Source organism: Caenorhabditis remanei, chromosome III, assembly GCF_010183535.1.
Source record: "Caenorhabditis remanei strain PX506 chromosome III, whole genome shotgun sequence".
Taxonomy (NCBI): domain Eukaryota; kingdom Metazoa; phylum Nematoda; class Chromadorea; order Rhabditida; family Rhabditidae; genus Caenorhabditis; species Caenorhabditis remanei.
This window is the reverse complement of record NC_071330.1, coordinates 10219288-10237387: the sequence shown is the minus strand read 5'-3', so window position 1 is coordinate 10237387 and position 18100 is coordinate 10219288. Positions and strand designations below refer to the sequence as shown.

Genomic DNA, 18100 nt, shown 5'->3' with positions numbered 1-18100 from the left:
ACATTAACGAATAGCCATCCGGCCCGGAGTGGATCACGGATATAGAACTCGCCGATATCTACATTTTGGTATGTTTTTCAGCCCATAACGTTGCGTTTTAAGCAAGTTACGCGCCGCCCGTGTCGGCCGTTTCGGCCCGGATGACAAGTATGGTCACGAGAATAGTAGGCCAATCGATGTTCTCTTGAGAATAAAAATGGAGGAACGTGCATCGAGAAAGTACGAAATTCGAATGATCTGTGAAGTTAATTCTGATTCTGGTAGCTGTCTTCATGTGAAATAAAGATTTACCAAAATTTGTCAACTGTAAAATGGGTCTTCTGAACTGAAATTTTGAAGAAGGATTCCTTTAAACATTTATTATGTGACAAAGAAAATAAATATTACATTTTAAAAATAAGAAATTCACAGAATTCTATACGAATATTAATCGAAGAATTAGTTCAGAACATCAATGTCTTCCTCAGATTCTTCCGGCTCTTCCTTAATCACTGTCAATTCTTTTTCGGAAGAATCAGAAGGAATCGAAATTTCTGGAGAAGACGATGAACGTGGACTGGATTTAGGAGAAGACGGAGTTGGAGTTGTAGAGAATGGAGGCATTCCGAATGGGAAGAATGGGAGAGATGGCATGTTTCCAGAGACCATTTGAGAAAATGGAGGAAGAGAGAATAGGAATGGATTGATTGGTTGACTTGGTGAGGGTAGATCAAATTCGGGGGGAGATGAAGAGCTTGCACGAGAATATTTTGGTTGCGGAGAAGAGGATTTTGATGTGCTTTCCGTCGAATCTGTTGAGTAGTCAAAGTCGGATGGAGATCTTCTCTTTCTGTTCTCTTTCTCCTTACGGAATCCCTTAGCGTAGTCATTGAATTTAATCTTCAACTCGGTCACTTTTTGATTCTGAAAAATGAAAATAATATTAATTCGATTTTTTTTTAAAGAATGAACTCACCTGGTATGCTGTTACAGCAATAAACTCAGTATGTGGAATTCTGACTGACGCGATACATTGATTCGATGAGTTTGCGACAAATGGACTCTCGGAAGGAGATTCATAAATTGTGAGCACTGGGACATACTTGTGCATGGAATGAAGTGGAATCATCCACGCATTTCTTGTCTGCAAATCGTTGCTGATTTTGAGTCGATCGAAGGCTACTGTAGTGTCCATCCATTCTCTGAAATTAATACAATTAATACCAAAGTCGAGCGTGTAATTGATGTCTCAAACTCACTTTCCAGATCTAACTCCATCAGCGTGCCACGCCTTCTTTGCTTCTGCGTGAACATCTCCTTTTCCCGAGACCGCCCATTTTCCGTTACTGAATTTGTAACGACTATCTCCGACAGGTTCAATTTGAATCATCATGGCGTACAACTTGCTGGGATCGAGTCCTTCGACTATGTACTCCAGTTTTGGGAAGAAATTGCGACCAGTTTTCGTGACAATCATTTCGTTGACTTCCGAATGGAAAAGCATCCATTTTTCATCATGACTTGGGACAAGGGAAACTGTCACTTGGTTGAACATTTTTGATCTAAAATGAATTATTCGTAAAGTGTTAGAAGAGATTGATAAGATAAAGAAGGTGAGAAAAAAGAACGATTGTGAGAACCGAATGATATCATCTCGACTAGAACATGTAAAAAAAAGTGCGAATCCGTTACACATAGCTACAGTACCAACTAACTAGTGGGGTCTCCTACGTGTTAAGTCTGAGTGAAGATGGGATGAGGAAGATAAGGAATCGTCCCAAAGGAAGGGTGAAGTTACACCAGGCTCAATGCATGGGAGAATGAAAGACTTCTTGGCTGGAAGGAGACTACAGAAGAATGGGTGGAAAACGAAAGTGGGAATGAGTAACATATTCCATCTGACCCATCTCCACCATTAAGCCACGCCCGCCTGTACGCAAGAATGGCAAAGCGGTGAGAAAGTGATCAAAGAAGGCGGGGCTTGTAAATAGTTTGCCGATGGGAAGATTATAAATGGATAAGAATATGAAAAGTAAGTGATAGTATGCGGTAACCTGTAGATTCATTGATGAAACTCCAAAGAAAAATGATATATTGACGGAAATGTGTAGGAACTAGCATCAACAGAGAACATATCGAAACGGAAAGGGACTGCGTAGAAATAGCTGAATTCCAATTAAAATTGTTTGTCACAATCGGAAAGAGTCAGAACCAACTCATCTAAAATGAACACTTTTCTGAAACTGACTGAAGTTTAAGGATGATTCCTCAATATCATTTTCAGATTCAAGCTGATAGGATTGCTACCAATTCACGACAAGAAACAATTTCCAGAGAATAATGCAGTCACATCAGAGAATAATCCTTATCAAAAATGAGAAACAATCGTAATAATTTATCACGATGTCCTTGTTTTCATTCCCTACCGTAGGATATTGAGTCGTGAAAATGACATAAAACTGATTTTATGGAGTCCGCAAATGAATGAACTGGGTTATTGTTAGGAAAGAGACAAAACGAGATTGATTGTATGATATAAATTTACAAAATACAAATGTCCACTTAAATCTCGAACTCATTTTTTTCCCACGGTATAGTGACCTATATATTCAAAAACAGTTGTAAACCTGTTATCTATCTTTCCCTTGGATCTTATTACAGGAGGATGTTCCTTTTTACAACTATCTTCAAATAAGATAAGCTAAAAACAACAACGTCAACAAGACTATAAACGAACTCTTTTGAATTTTACAATGGGAAACTGAGGGATGAATGAGAATATTTGGTTTGAATGGAGTTTTCTCCAGTTGAGACGAATGATCTAAAGTGTGAAGTGTGAATAGACGGCGGCTTTAAAGAATCGAATTCACACTTTTTCTTCTCTGATGAATCGTGACATTCGTTGTTGTCAATTCAGTTGTTTCCAGACATGTGCCATACAGTAATCCAACATGACATGAGTTACACTAGAACAATAGAATTGCCATGGAGAAGAATGGTTTCATTCAATAACTTCCACACATTCACTTCAATAAGAAGAAACATCAGCGGGTCATATATAACCTCAAAGAGGGCACGGTTTCAAATCCCGCAAAATGAAAACCGTTTGTCGGAATTGCGTGATTATCCACTGAAAGAGTAACTGTTCCATGTTACATCATCATCTACATGAGTCCAGTCGGGTTCCGACTGTCGGCTGTAAACTTGAGCAGACGTACAACTGGCGCATTGCGGGGCGGCTCTTTTTTATGTTGTTGCATAACGAAAATGGATATATGGAGTGATCAACAAGTAGGATAGGATAAAAGCGATCGAAAACACTGTGATATTACAACAAAAAATTTTTAACAGTTTATGTACGCGCTATGTATATCACGTCATCTGAATAATCTCCCGTAATGTGCCGGCCAAAAATGTTTGTTTGCACAGTTCTAGTACAAAAATACTAAACTTAGAAAGGTGTAATGGGTTTTCGATAGTTTCAAATTCCAGAAAGTGAGTAGAAAAAAACAAGAACTTCATTTTTTCAGAGAAAATTCAACATGTATTCAAAAAAACCGGCTACTTTAACTTGAAAATATCTTTGGTTACCTGATGCATCTATTTGATCGGCTTTTCTCAAAGTAAAACCAGCACAACAGGAAACTTGTCGCGATTCAACATAATCTGATTGAGAGAGCTCCCGCTGTTCTGATGATTGACTTTTTCTTTTTTCTTCCGTTTATCATAATCTTTTTGAGTCCGACTCTGTTATCTCGAAGGAATCTCCTGATAGTCTCACTTCGTTTTATGGTTCCGGCACAAATTACAAAACGTATACGGTAGAAACGGTTTCTTGTCTCCAACACTTCGCTGATTCTAATCACCATACTAACAAATAAGAAGAGTACGAATGTGTTCATCCGGTCGGATTCTTGCGTCATGGGCCGCGCATGAGCCGTGTAGATTGATTGAGTTGTCATCGGAGATGGTATCAAAGAGAATATTATGATAACCGTGCATAAGAAGAAGGTGGTTCTTTTCATTCCGTTGCGCTTATATTGGAGAAAAGGAGGAAAGCGGAAATGCACTGATTGAAATGATAAATGTTCACTCTTAGTTTACTGATCTTTTAAGCAATAGAACTAAAATTCAACTAGCAGATATTTTCTCACTGTAGTAACCAGAAAGTCTTCCAAGAAAATGTTCATAATCAAACCCCCTCCGTACCACTTTAATTGGGCACACTTGTTTTGACTTTTCCACGGTGTCATAAACAAAACACCATAAAAGAAATCAAGATTTCCTAGAAGGATTTTCGGTTTGCTTCTTTCAAAGGTGATGAGTTTTACAGCCAGCAGACACCCCTAAATCAGGTGGTCGATAAACATCCGTCGGTAAGATTTATGATAGTTTCCTCCTGTCTCGATATGGTGGTTAGTTGGCAAACTGATCTATTGGTGATAAGTTTTACAATCACAGATAACTGATCAATTGGAGGAATGTCGAGGAGAAGAGGTTTGGAGAAGAGGAACCTGGTTTTCAGATTGAGAACGAAGAAAGTGACACAGATTGCGGCTGACTTCGTTCATTGAATTTTAATAATCTCGATAAACAATTCTCTACAGAAAATGAAAATAAACTGTTCTCATTTCATGTTACAGTTACCTTTTAGTATCTACATTTACCTAACACAATGACGACATTTCTCAATTTTTCGTTCAATACCCTTCTTACCACCCAATGAACTCCACAGATGCGCTCGTGTTCACCAGTAGTGTGAAACAATCACACTATGTTTTGTTGTGATAGATCGGTTAGATGAAAGTGTTAACACCAATTATCTCATTTTCTGAGATCCATGGGGTGTTCATAATTATTTACCTTATTGAGGGAAAACAATAAGATTGAAAGATATATTTCCCGTCAAGCAGTGGTATCACCGTTTAAAACTTCAAAGGGAACTGACTCGTAAGTCCGCGAAATGAGAAACTATTGCCGAAATTGCGTGATTATCAACTGAAAATGAACCTGTTCCCCGTTACATCATCATCCATCTATTCGGGTGCCGACTGTCGGCTGTAAACGTGAGCAGAGGTATGGAGACGGGCGGCACGTTTCATGTTGTTGCACAACTCCTACGGGTCTCGTTAGAGAGTGAAAAAGAAAAGTACCAATTACAATAATAGAGTTGAAAGGGCTTCAAGAAGATGAACTAATATACAAACTACTTGAAGATACTGATTTTGATCTAAAATATTCTGATTATTAGCATCCTGAGCGGTATCTTGAGAGAAAAATGACTTGGCCTCCTGCTGTTCGGTTGATTGACCCTTCCTTTCTTCTTCCGTTTGACATATTCTTTTAGGCAACTAAATTGCTATCTATGTGTATAAAATGTCAAACCAATGTCACTCACTGCTACACCAAATCGAAAATCTTGAAAAACGTTGGGCCTAAAACTCTAATCAAACTCATTCATGAACAGAAATCTACAGTAGCGAGCATAAGTGAGTACAGATTGATACTTGCATGTGTAACTCTACTGGAACGTGTCCGTTTCGCATAAACTTCAAGACACATTTTTTTTGTACATGTTTCGACTGATTTGAAGCTATTTTTGATGAGTTATGAAGATTTTTCACGAGGGCACTACTTTTGACTTCTGGAGCTCTGGCACGATACTCAGGAGCTGAAAAATCACAATTCAACATAATTTTCTGTTTATTTAAGTATTTTCCAATTTTTGAAAAAAAAACATAATAACTCCAAGAGAAAAATGAAAGTTTTTTTCTTCGAATTTTCAAATCCCAATCAGGAAAAATCGATTATCGAAAAAATCAGAAACGGAAAAATACCAAAAAACTAATGATCTTGTTACTGGATATTTCAGCTACCTGTCAAAAAAAATTTATGCGAAACGTACACGTTTCAGCAGTGTTACACATGAAAGTATCAATCTGTACTCACTTATGCTCGCTACTGTATAGGAAATAGAGCAGTAGCGAAATTTATGTACAGGAACCTGAAATTTTATTCTAGAAAGTCAATAAAAGAGTTGATAGACCGTTTTTGTTTTTTTATTGATCAGAAAACAGAAAAATCGTGATTATGATTAACAAAATGGATGATGAACATGTACAAACAATAAACCCGAACGAAGGAACATGAGTAGTTTTGCATTTAGACAACATTAATCTCCGGCTCAATTTCTTCCTGATCTTTCTCTTCTACTTTAACGGAAGGTTGCGGTGGAAATGAAAGAGGCGAGAAGCATGGAAAACCAAGAGGAAATGGAAATGGATTAGGAGGTAGGACTCCAGTGGAAAACTGAGTGAAATAAGGAAGAGTATATATGAAAGGATTGATGGGTGTAGAAGTTGGAAAATGAGAATTCGGGAATATTGGAGGTGGTAGACGTGGCATTAATGGAGGGGAAACTGAAGCAGTTCTTGATTTCTTTGGTTGAGGGGAGGAGACTTGAGACGTACTTTCATCTGTAGTTGAGTCATCTGCAGACGGAGAACTTCTCTTCCGGTCTCCTTGACTTCCTTCTCTGAATCCTTTGGCAAATGGATTGAATTGAATCTTAAGCTTGATCACAGCATCATTCTGGAAAGAGAGAATAAGCGTTAATAAAAAGATTGGAAACATCGATTACATGAAAGTTCACACATGTGTTAATACACGTGTTAATGCAACAACAAAAGTTATCTAGATATGCATCAACTAGTTGTGTTTTCGGGTGTTACCTGGTATGCAGTGACAGCTATGAATTCTGTGTAGTCCAGTCGTACTGAGGTGACGAGACGAGTCGATGGTTGAGGGATTCCCATTGGAGTCTCGGATTGGCTCTCGTAAACAGAAAGCACGGGCGTGTATTTATGCATTGAATGGAGGAAAATCTGAAATATCAGTAAATACTTGAGTTTAAAGGGCATTTTAGATAACTTACCATAGAAGCATTCGAGGAATCAACGCTGTTTGTAATCTTGACACGGTCGAAACAGATTGGATTGGCCATCCAGTCTCTGGAATTAATGGATAAACTGCGGAACCTTCTCAACTGTAATTGTTCTATTAACATTCCAACAAACTCACTTTCCACTTCTCACACCATCTGGATGCCACAGCTTCTTTGGTTCTTTGTGTTGTTCAGCTTTCCCAGATTTCATCCATTCTCCACTACTAAATTTGTATCGACAATCATCCGACTGCTCGATATGAAGCATCATTGCATAAAGCTTGTTCTGATTGAGTCCTCGAACTACGTAGTCCAATTTTGGAAACATTTTTCTTCCGGACTTGGTCACAATCATTTCATTTCTGTGAGAATGAAACAATCTCCATAGTCTATCTTGTTCTTCTTTGAGCGAAACTTGAACTTGATTCGACATTTTTTACCTTGAAATCATCAAGTTTATTGAGTTATCAAATGTTGAAAAACAAAATGCTGAGAAAAATAGGAACGTAGCGTGAAAGAGAGAAATGAATAATAACTCTTAGTTGTGAGCAGAGAGAATCGCTCAACAACGTCTTGCCTCGTTGCCACGCCTACATGGGCGGAGACTCGGGATACGGTATCTCGGTGTTAAGGTGGGAGAATCTTTCTGCGTTCAATCGATAGAATGTATCATAGGCGTGGTTTTTAGGAGTTTAGCGGCTGAGTGAAAGAATTTAGGAGACAAAACTCATAATGGAAGCCAAGAAATTTACTAGAGAAAAGCTTCGCCTCAGGATAAATCAGCTAGTATAATAAAACTCATTCTTTGAATTACGGTAATAGAAATTTTACAATATATTTTTTTAATCATAATCTTCGTACGTATTATCCTGATGTCGCCAATTTACGTAGGCACAAATATTACATTCGGTGCGCTTTAAAGAATACGTCTAATCAACGTTCACAATTCATTGGAAATCGTACACTAAATTGCTGGAATGAACTTCCTGAACATGTTTTCCCCGTTAAAATTTCTTCCCGGTGTTTTAAATCTAATATTGCCAAACTAAATCTTACTAAATATCTTACCCTCAATGCCCATACCATCTAATTCTGTGACCCGGTCTAATTAAAATCTCACTTAACTCCTCTTCTGAATGTAACGTGTCAGTGACTTGTTCCTTCGTTTCAAATAAATAAATAAATAATCATCTCAAATTTCTTTTTTTCAATTCAAACAATGAATCCAGAAGAGAATCTCGAATGTGAGAGACATTTGGATAGATTTATCATTTTATTGTTCCTCACTGAAAATACCGTAGAGATAATGTCAAGGAGATGTCATAAAATGCATTTTATAGGCTTTCTAAACAAATAAACTGGGTTATTGCTGATATCGAGATTCTGGATATCAGAATGAATCAGATCAAGGTTAAGAGAATTGAAGCCGACCGAATTCTGTAAATGCTTGTATAAGTTTTAAAAATGCCAGAAATAGGAGTATTGAGAATACGGTCGCTACTGTTTCAAAAAAGCTCTGGGTGCCGATGTCATCTGAGCTGAATTAAAGGTGTGAACGAACTCATGATTATTTGACTTGTTTCGGGCGGATAGTTGAAAAAAGTATGAACTTTACACTTGTGCAAAGAAAGATGAATTCTTCCACTTCAGAGGGCTGTTTTTTCAATTCAAGACGAAAATTCCGAAATTATGATTAAGACAACTAACAACGAGTTGAGAAAAGATAGAAACCTTTCGAAAAGAAAACAGTTTGTCAGCATCGCGGGATTATTGAACGGAAAAGAAGTATTCTCATATTAAAACTGTTCTTCCCACGATATAATAAACGGAATACACGAAAATAGTTGTAAATCTATGACCTATCTCTCACCTTGGATCTTATGACAGGGTGGTGCTTCTTTTTAAAACTATCTTCAAATAAGATAAGCTAAAAACAACATCATCAACAATACTATAAACGAACTCTTTTGAATTTTACAATGGGAAACTGAGGGATGAATGAGAATATTTAGTTTAAATGGAGTTTTCTCCAGTTGAGACGAATGATCTAAAGTGTCAAGTGTGAATAGACGGCGGCTTTTAAGAATCGAATTCACACTTTTCATTCAATGATGAATCGTGACATTCGTTGTTGTCAATTCAGTTGTTTCCAGACATGTGCCATACAGTAATCAAACATGACATGAGTTACACTAGAACAATAGAATTGCCATGGAGAAGAATGGTTTCATTCAATAACTTCCACACATTCACTTCAATAAGAAGAACCATCAGCGGTTCATATACAACCTCAAAGAGGACCCGGTTTCAAATCCCGCAAAATGAAAACCGTTTGTCGGAATTGCGTGATTATTCACTGAAAGAGAGCCTGTTCCATGTTACATCATCATCTACATGAGTCCAGTCGGGTGCCGACTGTTGGCTGTAAACTTGAGCAGACGTGCAACTGGCGCATAGCAGGGCGGCTCTTTTTATGTTTTTGCATAACGAAAATGGATATATGGAGTGATCTTAACAGAGAAAAGTAGAGGAGTAGTTGTTGTGAAGTTTAAAGAAAATAAGAAAACGAATAATCTTGAACTCAACAAGTTCAATCCATGAAACCTTCTCATATTCAAATTTATTCATAATTCATCGAATAAACCAAAACTGAAATTCTCTTCAGAATTAAAAGTTGGCATGAATTCTAAATCCGCCGTAGGAGACCGTGCACCTGTATGTCTCCAACACTTCCCTGATTCTAATCACCATACTAACAAATACGAAGAGTACGAATGTGTTCATCCGGTCGGATTCTTGCGTCATGGGCCGCGCATGAGCCGTGTAGATTGATTGAGTTGTCATCGGAGATGGTATCAAAGAGAATATTATGATAACCGTGCATAAGAAGAAGGTGGTTCCTTTCATTCCGTTACGTTTATATTCGAGAAAAAGGGGAAAACGGAAATGCACTGTTTGAAATGATAAATGTTATATCGTAGTTTCATGATCTTCTGGGAATCAAGAGTAACCATCCAAGGGAATTGGAGAGCTGAGATTATCATTTTCTATTAACTGAAAATTTCAAATTTTTTGCTCGAGTATTATCATATCAGTTCGCCAGAGACCTTCGCATCCAGATCTCAAATTCAAATAACTTTTCGTCGCCCTCGATGACGTGGTAATAAAATTACACAAATGATGTGTCACCCTCTCGCAACCGTACTACCTATTCGCGAGCGCCCATTCTTTTCCCATCAGAGACACTTGCAAAATATTCATACACTTTTGTTCCTCCTCTTTCCCTATGGTTGCTCCATACTACCGCCTCACTCTCTTACTTTCGGTAGATTATCATTGTGTTTATGATCAAAGCCGAGTTTGAAGTGTGTGCGGATTTGCATAACACACAAATCAACTTCAATAGAAGGAGTACCGTCTGATAGATGTTACGCGTATAGTCGGTCATGTTCGATCAGTTAGTTCAGTTGTTTCAAAAGTGCATCTTCCCACTTGAGATACGTTTGCACCGATGTCTCAGAAAGAGAACAAACGGCGCAAGTTGAGTTATTTCGAGATGGCTTTCACAAGTTACTATTTAGCAACGTTTGACACTAACGTTTTTTTTGTTTGATTATGCAACTAGAGGATATTTTTTATTAACTAAACTATCTTCTTCATTTTTTGGCAGAACTCAATTATTTTTAAAACCATCATTGTATATATAAAATTCCCTTCTGAAGATTATTTGAGACGGCCGTCAACTTCACTAGATTTTCTTCACTCCTAGTAGTGCAAGAAACCATGTAACAGTGTGAAGCGATAGAGGCGGAGGCATTAAGCAATTAGAAAAGTAACGATGTTCATGCTTGTTCAGCGACGAAGTGTTTGCTTAACGGATCAAGAACTTTTAAATCATTTGTTCACTCCCGGTTAACAGTGGGTTTATGGAGTTCAAGCGTGTTTCCGAGATTTCCGGTGACATTTTCATTTAGAAACTGAGAAGAACTATCTCGTTAAACGACAAATTTAGTAGTGTGGCTTCTTTTGGTAAATATTTTGTACACATCATTATTCTCATGCTACTCTGCAGACAGATTACTGTAGTTCACATTCTGTTCCTTTTTTCGTTATGGTGTTTACGGAATAAATTGCACCGCCTATTTTGAAAAAAATCTGCTCATTTCTGTGAATTTCGTTCTTGTGTTTGCTTTTTTAAACTTAATTTATTTGATTGTTAGACCATAAACGTCTTGTAACAGCTGTTGAAGTGACTTGCGACCGAAACACGCGCCTGTTTTTCACACACTGTTCCACATTTCGGGTTATCTAGACCACAAAATCTAGCCACCACTCTTTTGAGAAACCACTCGTTTTGTGTATATGTACATCTTCTATCTTCCATTGAAAAACTTCAAAAATTACTCTTTTAGGTGGTCCCCCATATTCGCTTACTCAATTGAAATCAGATACCTTAAACTTGCATTTTTGTTTCCGCTAACTGTTTGGTTTCGTTATTTATTAGTTCACTTTTCAGACTCGTAAACGAATTCTTTGGCATAATACATAACTGCGAAACAAGTATCAAGAAAAATGACGGATTCTCAAAGGTATGGTGCATGTTAAATTGCGTCAATTTTTGTTATTAGCTTCGATGTATTGTATCCTCCTCTCTTTCAATTTTCTTTCTCTTGGCGGTGTGAGCAGATGCCAAAACCCAATATGTACTTTTCTCAATTCAACCGGTGCTTCGCACTGACAACAGATGTTAAAAATAACTTTTATTTTAAAACCTTATAAAGCGTCGGCCTGACTGGTACTACCGCCGGCTGTTTGGCACCTGGCATCGTTATAATAGCTTCTATGAGCCTTTTTATTCATTCAGTTTAATTATTTGTAGCACTCAAATGGCTCGTGGGAGGAATGCGAAGCGGAATAAGAGTACCGCCTCAGTGGGTAGCAAGAAGAATCGGACGCAATCGACAACATCGACGAAATTTCAGCAAAGTGTTGTAAGTTTTTCAACGTATATCCTTTTCACAGTTAAATTGGGTTTCAGGACGGATTCAGCGCTTTTATTGTGTCTGTCTCAAAACTAGGAAAGAATGGACACGAATTCACCTGGCACGATCTAAGAAAGGTTTACCACAAAGAGACGCAACGCCAACTCACTGCTGAAGAACTAAACGCGATTTTCTCCGCGAAAAGTTTGACGAAGTGAGTGACTAAATGAAAGTGCGGCCAGAAGTACTATAATTTTCTTGCAGAAGAGAAATCTTCGAGTTGCCGAAAGTGAAGCGATTCATGGAATCTATGGATGGTAGTATGATGTGCAGATTCCGGTTGATTGGAGAACCAGACGGATATCAGTCCGAAAATGACGATATTCCTCCACTGATGTCCACTTCACTCGAAAGCGATGGTAAGATGCCTTCGGACATTTTGAAAACAGTATAACTTGTTCAGTCGTCACTCAAAATTCTACTTCTCCTAATTTTTCGCAAGCAGCCTCTCCAATAATGCCAAACGAGAAATCCATTGCCATTTCCACAGATTGTGATGACAAAACTGGTGGTCCAACCTCGGATTTGAGCAAATCTGACAATTCTCCGTCACAAAGATCTCTTGTACAACAGTCATCTATGACTGACGATGAAGGATGGGTTTCAGGAAGGGATGTGAGTAAAAATTAATTTTCTAGATTATTTATTGATGGTTCTGATTTTATAGACTCGATCAGATAATTCCTCTCCGGTTGAAATCCACACAGATAAAGATGAGGTCGATGGAGGCTCCAAGATGGAATTAGACGACGAAGTGTTTGAAGACGAGCATAGAATTGAAGCGGGCAGCGATAATGTTGATGGCCATCTTGTCACCGATGTGCTGGTTGTAGAAGAAGCAACTGTTGAGCAAAAATACAAAGAAGCTGAAAACTCGTATATTGCTCCGATTGTGATGACCGAATCTATAACTGCTGCTTTCGAAGCCGTCATTCAATCAGTACATGCGAATGCAACTCTTCCTGAAACACAGTAAGTTCCGATACAAGACGATTTTCGACGTCTGGCCTATGTTATCTTCAGTCATCATCTTTCTTAATGCTTTCCATTTCAGAAATTCATCGGCGACGGCGAGAGTGCACGCGACGCCGCGGAAAGTTTTGTCGCCTCCAGTGCCTGCCGAGAGAACGACTGTTTCGTCCGACGAACTGTCCACTGGGGCACCAATCAAAAGATTGATCGAAAAATTTGACACTGCTGTCAATTTTGTCGAACAAAAAATTAAGAGAGATGGTTCACCTCAGAAGTCGATTTATACTCAGGTTCTAGAAGAGATTAAAGAAACGGAACATTCCGTAGATCAAGAGGTTTTGTCAACGAAGACTGAAGAGCATGAAGAAGCTGAAGTGACTAATGTCATATTCAGAAGCACTTCTACCCACAGCAGCATAATTGCTAACGGGAAAGAGCAACTGGCAGAATTCGTCGCAGAACAAGAAGCAAAACATAAAGAGAAGCCTGCTACACCAAAAATCACGAACGCCAACACCACCACAGAGGAAACTGAAAACGCTTTCTGCGCAAAAGAACAGTCTTCTATGTCATCGTTGGATCGTGAATACTTCGATTCAAAAACCAAACACAATGTGGATCTCTTCGCAGAGGTAATTTTGGCTCAATTAAAATTCGAAAGAAATATTTTTAGCTCGGTGTGAAAGATCCTGATGGTTTCCAACTGAAGACTGTTGACAGCTGTGGAAGCGGTCCGGCTTCTTCAGAGATTATCACAGTGATCGAAACTCCTTCAAAAGTTTTAGACGCTATGAGAAAAAGAACAGACTCTGTTGAGGTAGGATTCTAAGAATAAATACTTTTCGATTGAGTTAGTAAATTTTCAGAGCGATGCCGATGTACCATACTCTCTCTGCAGTGAAGACGAAGGCGAACCAATGACTATGATAGAAAAATCCATGAAAGCTTCTCAAAGTGCCGAGCAACTATCCAAACCAAAAGAAGAAGTCAGAGCAAAGACAGTAGTAGTAAATGTTGAGTTGGATGGGCAGGCAAAACGAGACTCGAACGATACAAACGCAGTTCATGTCAAGGATAGGGTTGCTGCTCTTCAAGCTCTGGTCGTTGACAAATCCGTTCCTATCGCCAAAATTGACAGTCTCGACAAAGAAGAAGTTCTAGTGCTTAGCCGTAACGAAGAGCTACCACACATTGCACTTGAAGCGAAGCCAGCAGTAAGTTATACCAAAAATTATGAGGACAAGATAAGTATTTACAGACTGGAACCATCCGTCGCCGACATGTCAGATTCATGCGTGGATGCTGTGTTGTTCAGTAATTCTTACGTAGCTGATAATGTCACACATCTTCTCCTCATTCAAATCACGTGTCAAGTGCTAATTGGTGCTCCTCCACTTTAAAACTCCCGCTGTAAATGATTTCCGTAAGCGCACTCTTATTTTATCTCGACTTTTTCGTGCGTAGATGCGATCCAATTCTCGTTTTCAATGATATACGTTATTTTTCTCCCCTCTTAAATCAACAAACTATTCTTAATCACCCTAAAAGACATTGTGTCTGGTTTGAAAATCTTGAGTTTATTTTTCTAGTTCGCTTTCGAGTGTTCTCATGGTAGGTGAGAACTCAAATTACTAGACACTCAACTGCCGCTTACCCCCAAACTCTTACACAAATGTTCCCTTTTTATAACTACTGTCCCCGAACTAATTTCCTCTTTATTTTTGTTGTTGTTGAACCGAGAATTATATGATGAAACTGATTAATCATTGTGTTTGAATTCATTTGGAATCATATTTTCTGTAAGAGTCTTGTATTCAGAAGAGATTAGAGGTGCTCAGGATAGTTCATTTCAATCTAAATGGAAGTTAACACAAATCGACATCCTTGCAAGCTTTCTCTGGAGCTTCCTTATTTTCAATATCCTTCTTCAACTCTTTCTTCACTTTCTTCAACTCTTCTTCGCATTCGTGGTGAAGTGGGAGAAGCATTGTCCAGCAGAGAGTTCCAATATTCACATCGAGCCATGCATCGAGATCATCATCTCCAACTTTCTCTCCTCCCTGAAATTGGTTATTGAAATCAAGTTTTAAAAAAAACTGAACCTACATCGACCAGAGCCTTGCAAACATCACACATAGCTCCATGATGCTTTTTGAGATTCAATGGGTTTGATGGAGAAGCGAGGAATGGAGAAACAGCAAGAAGGACAAGGAAAAGGCAAGGAAGAATTCGAGCCATTCTGAAAACGGAACTAAAATTTTAAAGTTGAGTATGATTCGAATTTCAACCAAATAGGTTGAATGAAAAACCGATAAAGACAGAAAATTTATTCGAGAATGTAAAATCGGCCTGAAGACTTAACTGATAAGAAACAGTCGATTCTGATGTTGATTTAAATAGGAAACAAAAAAGATCAAAGGACATTCTAGAATACACCAACCGTTCACACATCCCATGACACTTTTTCACTGAAAAAGAAAAACTCAAATAGGTTATAGATAGGGGGATTATATTCTATAATCCATACAGATTGTGATGATTTTGACAGAGAACATTATTATCAGTTGGCGGAAAGCACGAGGTCGGCGTTTTGCTGATTTCTTGATTTAACAAAAATTTGTATTGATAAAAATTTGAAGGGGGACATTTAGACATTCCGATGCAATTTTTTGAAACGCTCGCTCCTTTAACTAAAAAAACTTGATAAAAAATATTCATAAAACGTATGAAATAAATAAAATATTGAACACATAAAATCAGTTACAAGCTTTACAAACAATTTTCATCCGAAAGAGCTAGAAAGCTATGAGCTTCTCAGTGGATGCTTGTGTCGTTTCTGGTAAGAGCTTCCCACGCGATTTGACGATATCTGAAAACGGAAGAATGTCATTTCAGAACCAAAAAGCTGGAGAAAATGTACCTCTTCAACTGTTGAACTGGTTCACTCGAAGAAGTGACACCTCTTCCAACAATGATAATATCGTTCTGTTGGACATCGATAGCTTGATCGACTCCTCTCCACTGTTGTCCAGTTGAATCAGTTTTTGCATCGAGATTAACACCGGGAGTCCAATTCAATAGATCAGAGCATGCGGACACCCTTGTCTGAGTGATGAATCCTGACACTACATCACGATTGTCATTTCCTATCTCCACAGCGCGTTCAGTGTATCCATTTAACGCAGTCAATGATCCTTTCGTACTCAATTGAGCGATGAGAAGAATTCCACTGAGTCTATAGGCTGGATCGACGGCTAATTTTCTGAAAACTCCAGCAATGCTGTCGCTTCCTTGCACTGCGTGAACTGTCACAACATCAGCCCAACTAGCAATTTTCTGTGCACCAGTAAGCTGAAGAAGATTGGTATTTCCAGTGTCTCCAAACTTCCGATCTTCAAAGATAATAAAGTTCATGTCGTTCGCCATTGTCGTTAACTTTCTAGTGAAATCTTCATTGAAATCGGTGATTGCATCTGCATGCAACTTGATAGCCAATACGAATGGACCCGCTAACTCAACCATCTGGAGCACTTCAGAAGTTGTAGTGTAATCAACGGCGAGACACAAATTAGATTCCTTATTGCGCATGATAGATATTATTTTTCTGTTGAGTGACGATTCGGTGAGTGATTCTCGTTCGGCCAATGGGGTACGAGCATTCTCAACATATGGGAGATTGCTCAAATTCTCAAGATCCTTGTCGATGATTAGTTTTACAGGAGAAGTATAACTGAGGTTGAGAGCCTATAATTTTAATTTTGTTCGAAAGTGTTTGTATTATATTTATTCTACCTTCACAATCCCGTGCCATTGTTCTTCTGTAACCGCACCAGTAGACAAAAGGAATGTAAGAACTGTATTCATGTCAAGGAGACTGTGAAGTGTAACTCCTGCATCTATCAGCTTTTGACTTCCTCCTTGCTCTCTGTCCAGAATACAGAAAACGTCGGAGGCAACCAATGATTCAGCTTGAATTACTTTCAAAACATCGAGAATACTTCCTCCAGTTGTGACAACATCTTCGATCAGAACGAGTTGATCATTTGGTTGGTAGAGTCCTTCGATTAGTTTCTTCGTTCCATATGACTTCGCCTCTTTTCGAACAATCAAAAGAGGTTTTTTGAGATATTGACCAGCCGCTACTGAAGCATAAGGAAGAGCTGCATATGGAATACCAAGAACTCCAGTATATTGAACTCCACTGCTCTCAATCTGTCTAGAGAGAGCTTCTGAGATCAGCATCTGGAAGAATGAATTGATTCTACTGACGAAAAGGCGGTCAAATGACGAACCAGTAGCTCAGGATGTCCGAAACACTCACGAAGATCAATGTAAATTGGAGAGATTTGACCAGACTTCAGTTGGAATTCACCAAATTTAAAAACACCTGCCTTGAGCATCTGGCGAAGCAGATTTCTTTTGAGAGCGCCATTACGGGTGTTGTCGGTTAGGGCACTCATTTACTCTGAAAACGAAACTAACGATATTATACGATTCTTGTAAAAATGAAGAATGAAGTGAGAAAAATTTCGAAAGAAATCGAGATAAGATGTAGATAACATGCTTTTCAAACAGACAAAGAGAACCAAACGCAACTGCAGTAGTACGATTTGATAACAAGTTTCATTGTGAAGAAGAGTAGCAAAGTTGCAGGCAAGACGCAAAGAATCGAGTGATAAGAAAATCTTCACACCCAACTTTGTTGTGTTAACTTCTTTATTTTCAAACACCCGGATAGATTGGAAAAAATCTGCGATGTACAGTATCGAGAGATCGGATCCGTAATGCATTTAGCAGAAGACGCAGAGAAAGTTACGTAATGTTAGGTGTTTTGTCCGCATTTTCCCGCAATCACAGCAAAGAGCGGGAGTTTGAATTCAATTATTTCACACATCAAGTTGATCACCTTAGAAACAGTTAGATTAAATCTGTGGAACAAGAACAAGAATGTAAACTTCATCTAAATTTAAATTGATGTCTCAATCAGAATTCCAAATGTCCAAGAAAAGTGAATGCCGATCAATAACATGAAATAATATCTTCGGTGATACGAGAAGTCTCCGAACTGTTTCAAAACATTCCTGTAATCCCACAATAAACATAAACTAAGAGCCCAATTCATTAAACTCATCACCTTTCCCTTTTCTAACCCAACTTCCTCCAC

At 38.4% G+C, this 18100-nt stretch overlaps 6 protein-coding genes across 6 annotated transcripts; 2 read left to right on the top strand and 4 right to left on the bottom strand.

The window, feature by feature from the left end:
* Positions 1 to 438: 438 nt before the first annotated feature.
* GCK72_010488 (uncharacterized protein) lies at positions 439 to 1534 on the bottom strand (the record flags this gene model as incomplete). Its single annotated transcript, XM_003110910.2, has 3 exons — positions 439 to 903; positions 956 to 1181; positions 1239 to 1534. The coding sequence occupies 3 exons, from the start codon at positions 1532 to 1534 to the stop codon at positions 439 to 441; spliced, it is 987 nt and encodes a 328-aa protein (XP_003110958.2).
* A 4607-nt stretch (positions 1535 to 6141) lies between these two features.
* On the bottom strand, positions 6142 to 7355 carry GCK72_010487 (uncharacterized protein; the record flags this gene model as incomplete). The annotated part of the gene is made up of 4 exons (XM_003110806.2): positions 6142 to 6570; positions 6711 to 6863; positions 6914 to 6989; positions 7060 to 7355. 4 exons carry the CDS (start codon positions 7353 to 7355, stop codon positions 6142 to 6144), a joined length of 954 nt encoding a protein of 317 aa, XP_003110854.2.
* A 4453-nt stretch (positions 7356 to 11808) lies between these two features.
* GCK72_010486 (uncharacterized protein) lies at positions 11809 to 14254 on the top strand (the record flags this gene model as incomplete). The annotated part of the gene is made up of 9 exons (XM_053727892.1): positions 11809 to 11913; positions 11961 to 12118; positions 12169 to 12323; positions 12368 to 12579; positions 12632 to 12936; positions 13019 to 13550; positions 13610 to 13753; positions 13803 to 14150; positions 14195 to 14254. 9 exons carry the CDS (start codon positions 11809 to 11811, stop codon positions 14252 to 14254), a joined length of 2019 nt encoding a protein of 672 aa, XP_053587469.1.
* A 547-nt stretch (positions 14255 to 14801) lies between these two features.
* Positions 14802 to 15174, bottom strand: GCK72_010485 (uncharacterized protein; the record flags this gene model as incomplete). The annotated part of the gene is made up of 2 exons (XM_003110898.1): positions 14802 to 14996; positions 15043 to 15174. The coding sequence occupies 2 exons, from the start codon at positions 15172 to 15174 to the stop codon at positions 14802 to 14804; spliced, it is 327 nt and encodes a 108-aa protein (XP_003110946.1).
* A 567-nt stretch (positions 15175 to 15741) lies between these two features.
* On the top strand, positions 15742 to 15972 carry GCK72_010484 (uncharacterized protein; the record flags this gene model as incomplete). The annotated part of the gene is made up of 1 exon (XM_053727891.1): positions 15742 to 15972. One exon carries the CDS (start codon positions 15742 to 15744, stop codon positions 15970 to 15972), a length of 231 nt encoding a protein of 76 aa, XP_053587468.1.
* Positions 15751 to 17396, bottom strand: GCK72_010483 (uncharacterized protein; the record flags this gene model as incomplete). The annotated part of the gene is made up of 4 exons (XM_053727890.1): positions 15751 to 15805; positions 15857 to 16680; positions 16729 to 17178; positions 17229 to 17396. The coding sequence occupies 4 exons, from the start codon at positions 17394 to 17396 to the stop codon at positions 15751 to 15753; spliced, it is 1497 nt and encodes a 498-aa protein (XP_053587467.1).
* Positions 17397 to 18100: the final 704 nt, after the last annotated feature.